We start from the raw sequence: 6,035 nt of genomic DNA, 5'->3' as shown, positions 1-6,035 counted from the left end.
CAAAAGAGCAGATAGAAATTTTGGACCCTCCACCTCAAGGACAATTTTCTAATAATTTTCTTTACTTTAAAAATATGGGCCCCCTTACTTTAAACAGGTTGCTGTTAAAATACCAATTATTTAGGACAGCTTTTGATGTTATACATTAGTCACCAGAGGGTTTAAATTAGTTAGATGATGGGGGGATTGTTTTTGCGGATCTCACGAAACATGACTAATTAAATAACTAAAGTAATGACAAAGCTTTAATGATTATATAGCTGTGCCAAGTTTGAATTCCAAGTCATTTGGATGTAGAATTGAGATATCAGAATATAATCTGCTTCTAGCTAAGAGCAATATTTACAAGCTATAATCTTTTTTTTACTACTGTCAAAAATGAAATCCCATATGGAATTAGAAGCAATTATAAACCAGAACTGCTTCTACCTCTGTTTTTAAAAGACAGAAATTGTGTCACCAAAAAAGACTCAGAAAAAGGAATTCTGATTCTGCCTACCCTCTTGTAGGTAGTCACATTGATGACATAACAACCTGGCCAGAGAGTCTTGGTCCGGGCTGTAGAAAAGAAGGGGGGAGAGAATTATTTGAGGGTCATAGTGTCAAACTGAGGGAAAGAATACTTGAGTGCACTTTTGGTGGTCTGGGCACATCTCACACTGGTGAATTTGGGCCCTGCTTTATTATATATGTATATTAAGTAATATTGAGTTAGTGATGTCTCACTTTATTATATGAAGGATTTACACTTTAATTTGCATTAGAAAGATAAGATTTGGAAATATCTATAGTTTGACAAAGAAGAATGGGAATATAAATAGAGAGGGCAATAAAAGAAGGTGGATATATTTATATATAGGTAAAGAGAGAAAAGGTAAAACTGCACACTTAATTTGCCATGATTACCATCATCACTAAGAAGCCCCACATACCAAACCTAAATTCCAAACAATTCCCCTCTTTTTTCAACCTTCTTCTACACCTTTTTTACACCACCTTCTCCTCTTTCTTTGCTTGCTCCCTCATTCACTCTATCCATGTCTCCTTCCTCAACCTCTCTCACTCTCTCTCTTCTCAAAATCTCAATAGATTACTGCACTTCTACCACAACTTTCCCTTTGTACTTCTTATATGCTTACGCATATTCCTCTCTGCTTCTCAACAAAATTCATTGATGCTTATATAGTTTAAGAAGGGGAAGGAGGAGGAGAAGAAGAAGAAGAAGCATGGATGGCAGAGTTATCTGTCCTCTAGTACATCTTCTGTTAGCCTTCCTCTTCTGTTCATCAGGTGACTCTCCTTGGTCTTGATTTGGCTTTTCTTCTTTCATTTTATTTAGCTACAATTATTCATTTATTTTGCATCATGGGTTATGAGGTGACATTTGCATTTTTTCTGTTTTAGTTCTTCTACTTTTCCCTTTTTAGCGATTTAACAAATAAATATATAATATTGGTCACTCTTTACATTATAATTGTGTCATATAACTAAAAATCAACATTGTCATATGGATCCCTGGTGTTCATTTTCCATTTCAGTTGTTCAAAATTCTTATTCTATGTAAAAGAAATTTTTTTAATGGTTTTGCATGTAAAAGAACAGAGTCCTTATCTTCTTCTTTGATTCTATACTCTGTTTTATTTGCTTTACATGTTGGACTAGATGTTGAATTTGATTACTTTTCCACATGGGTATAGTTTATCTTTTCTCAGAATGGCAGTTCTTTTATCTGTAAACACGATTCTTTTACTATTTGCCATTTGGCCTAAGATTCTAGTTTAGTTGTTGACAAATTAGCCAACTAGTTTTGTCAAATTGGCAATAATGATGGTGCATTTTTGAACTTAAATTTTTGTTTTTCTTTTTTCTTTTTTCTTTTTTGGGGTGGCATCAATTATTACCTAGCCTAGCTACACAATCAGCTGGATTACATCATAAAGATTTCGATTTCGATTTCTATTTAGTTTAGTTTTTTTTTTTTAAATATATTTTCAAACCATAGCTTGTCCTTTTAGTGAGTAAAAATGTTGGCATAAATCTTTACTTGTTTGCTTGTATTCAAATTCAGGTTCGATCACTATTGCAAGAAAGTTGGAATTAGGGGATACAAAAGAGCACCGTATCCTTATTTTTGAAGAAAATTTACAAAAATTAACAATGATTTTCACTACCCAAAAGGACATCACCACTCCAATAACAACGGTTCCAACAATAACGCCGACTAATCCCACACCATCAACCACTCCAATCATGAACCCTAATTCGGATCCGGACTCAACCACATCACCCATGACACCGACACCAATGGTGACCCCAGCCCCGACAACATCGTCACCGGTGAGTGGTTCTGGAGGAGTGAGCTGGTGTGTGGCTAGCCAAAGTGCATCACCAACAGCATTACAGGTGGCATTGGACTATGCTTGTGGGTTTGGTGATGGTGCTGATTGCTCAGCAATTCAGGGAGGTGGAACTTGTTACAATCCTAACACACTCCATGACCACGCTTCCTATGCGTTCAACATTTATTATCAGAAGAATCCTGTTCCTACTAGTTGCAATTTTGGAGGAACTGCTGTCACTACCAGCACTAACCCAAGTAAGTTACACATACACATAATAATAATAATAAATAAATAATCTGCTTCATTAAAGTGTTATCACATTTTTTTATTTTATAGCATGCAATGCATTAGTTAGGATTAAATTTGCTTCTCTAATAAGTTTTTGACATTTCATCTCAGGTACGGGAACATGTCAATATCCATCCACAAGGTAATTAATTTATATAGCCCTCCCCTCTGTATACTATGTTATAAGAAAATTCTCAAGTGAGGGATCCCACACTTTATTTAAAATGAGGGATCCATCTAACACCAATTATTTGATGTAAGTGTGGTCCTCACACATGAATGGTGTTAGATGGATCCTGTATTTTAAATAAAGTGCGTGATTCCACACTTGAGAAGCCCTCCTATATTATATTCTGACAACTATTTATTTTTGTTAAATAGTAGTTAATTATTTAGTGTTGTGAGAAATGAGTAAATAATAAATAATGCAGCACGAGTTCATCCGTATTGAATACAACAAATTCAGATGGTGCAAGGGTTTATGGAGCAGTGCCTTATACCCCCTCTCCCGCAACTTCATCGGCTTACATAATTCAAATCTGCTGCTTGTCACTGCCTACCATCACATTTCTCCTAACTATGCATGCTCTACATTAACTAACGGTTCGATTGCAATCGGGAGTATTTTAGGATTTCTACTTCTGCGCGCTCAATAGATGAAATATATAACTACAGCGCTGAGTTTGGTGTGAGGACTCGGATTGTATAACGATCAAATTGATGGCTGATGGTATGCACAAGACCATCGACTTGGTCAAGAAATTAATTAATAGCAGTCGAGATTTCTGCGGACGAATTTTTCAAGCTTGCGGTTACCAAATCATATTTTTGATCGATCTATATGTACATGGATTAATGCTGTTGATTGAGGTAGAAAGGTTTTTTATTTTTGTGCTACTGCTGGAAACTTGCTAGTTGTATTTCCTACGTTGCAGGTGCCAAATCCATCCTTTATGTTATCGCAACTCAACTCATCTTATCACAGTTGCAGAACTCCCTCATCTCATTCTAGAAAATCGAAACATAAACACACTCTCGAATGGACTCATATTTGTCATTTTTTACTCGTCACTAAAAATACTGTGGCGAGGGAAGGATAAAATTAGATATGTTTCTTTGATATCATTTAATTTTTATAAAAAATATAAATGAAATAATAAAATTTATTGAGAGCAAAATTGGAAAAAGATCTCGCATTTTAGCGTCGAAAATGCAATCAACCACGTTGTTTTGGGATTGGAAGTAGCTCTTTGTAACTTCAACTTTGAAGTCATCATGGTGCAATAATACCGTAATGCACCGCTCAGCTGAACTCTTTTTTTTTCTTTTCTAAATGCGATACGTTCAAGCCAAAAGCAGTGTGTTTGATGTAAAATCCAAACACACTGCCAAACGTTTCTGTTACCGCAATTCATCCCACCACACCACAGTTTCAAAACTCCCTCACCTCATCACATTTTCGGAACTCGCAACTTAACATGCTCCCAAACGGATCCATAATGGACGGGATGATTACTGTGTTACCATGGCATGGGTCACCTGTGAGTTCAGACAAGCCATCTGAAATGTTAAAAATACGTCTAATAAAATATCTTGGTTAAATAAATGACTTTATCAATATAATTGAAGAATTTCTAGCATTTGAGAGCTTGAGTGAGAGTATATAACAAGGGAACAATGTTACAATGTTAAAAAGACTGATGAACAGGGTTTGTTGTTCTCGCTTATGTACTGTTTTTGGAAACAGCCTAATTAAAGAGCTTTGAGCATATGATTTTACTTAATCAAAGGAGAGGAGATACAGTTGATATATACATGATGTTGCAACGGCTATATGGACCATTATCAGTGTATAGTGTTTTGATAGGATGTTGAAATTGTTTTTCAACAATATGTCTAAATTGAATGAAAACAGAGTGCACGGAGGATTTGTGAGTGATAGGAAATAACCATGAATAGCGAGTAAAGTGATCGACAAATATGACATAGTATGTGAAACCATCAATAGATTTGAGGGGGGCAGGGCCCCAAACATCACTGTAAAGAATTTGTAAAGGAGCTTTACTGGTAACCGAGGATACACCAAAGGATAACTTATGACTTTTATTCAAATCACAAGGAGTACAAGATGAAGGGAGCAGAGTCTCATTTGAGGAACACGGTAGTTGAGCAATACGCATAATAGTAGACAAAAGTTTACTAGAGGGATGGCCTAGGCGATGATGCCATCCTGTTGAAGTCATTTTGGAATTGGAAGGTGGAGAGACAGTAGCAACATTGCAAGAGTAAGAGGTAGAATCGAGGTGATACAAGCCATCAGTGCATTTGCCCAGAGCCATAGTGCGTCCCGTAGCTTGATCCTTTATGACACAATGAAAAGGAAAAAATTCAACATAAACATTATTTTGTTTAGTAAGTTCATGCACATAGAGTAAGTGTTTATTAATAAGAGGAACACATAGTGTTTGGTGGACGTGAAGGGGGCGTGGAGTAGTGTGAATTCGTGTTGTACCAGTGTGAGAGATGGGCAAACCTGTACCATCACCAATGAACACTGAGTCTGAACCATCATATTCAGCCGGGTTTTGAATGTTCTGCAGATCTGGGGTCATGGAATGACTAGCACCAGAATCAAGTAACCACTGTGGATGATGTGGAGGATGAGAGGTAGGGCCTGTAGTGGAGTGAGCAAAATTTATTGAAGGTTGACCAGTTGCTGGTGAGACATTGTTGGCATAATATTTCAATTTCCGGCATTTATTAGCAGGATGGCCTGGTTTGCCACACAATTGACAGACCAGTCGAGGTGGACCGCGACCATATCCTCGGCCGCCACTAGAGTTGGAACGAGTGTTATTATTCCAGTTGTTATTGCGTTGCCCATTCCACTGTGACCGACCACCTCTGCCATGAGACCGAGAATCATGAGAGTTGGTTTGGACTTGATGAACATTTGCAGTGGTGAGGTTGGTTGTTTGGGCAGAAGTTAGTCTGGACACAAAAAGTTCATGAGCAACCAAGACATCTTGAAGTTCCTCAAACGTGAAGGGAGTCTCGCGAGTTCGAATGGATCCAACTATGCCCATATATTCTTCACTGAGACCTTCAAGGATATAAAGAGTGAGATCATCATTTGAAACTGGATGATCTATTAAAGCAAGTTCATCAGACAAATGTTTCACACTTTGCATATACTCGGACATTGTTTTGCCTCCTTTTCGACAGTGAGTGAGTTGAGACTTGAGCTGGAGCACTCTGGATCTGGAGGAATTCGCATACAGAGAATGAACCTTGGTCCAAGCAGTAGCACTGGATTTAACATCGCCAATAAGCGGTAGAACTGCACCATCAATAGAAGCCACGATGGCCAACAATATAAATTGATCTTGACTCTTCCATAAATGG

At 37.3% G+C, this 6,035-nt stretch overlaps 1 protein-coding gene across 1 annotated transcript; it reads left to right on the top strand.

Annotated features, from left to right (window-relative positions):
• The first annotated feature begins 956 nt into the window (after nucleotides 1-956).
• Nucleotides 957-3,609, top strand: LOC120003452 (PLASMODESMATA CALLOSE-BINDING PROTEIN 5-like). The gene is made up of 4 exons (XM_038852448.1): nucleotides 957-1,290; nucleotides 2,069-2,596; nucleotides 2,742-2,772; nucleotides 3,062-3,609. Exons 1-4 carry the CDS (start codon nucleotides 1,227-1,229, stop codon nucleotides 3,225-3,227), a joined length of 789 nt encoding a protein of 262 aa, XP_038708376.1. The 5' UTR covers nucleotides 957-1,226; the 3' UTR covers nucleotides 3,228-3,609.
• Nucleotides 3,610-6,035: the final 2,426 nt, after the last annotated feature.

This window comes from Tripterygium wilfordii, chromosome 8, assembly GCF_013401445.1.
Source record: "Tripterygium wilfordii isolate XIE 37 chromosome 8, ASM1340144v1, whole genome shotgun sequence".
In the NCBI taxonomy this organism is placed as follows: Eukaryota; Viridiplantae; Streptophyta; class Magnoliopsida; order Celastrales; family Celastraceae; genus Tripterygium; species Tripterygium wilfordii.
This window is presented reverse-complemented; position numbering and strand designations above follow the sequence as displayed.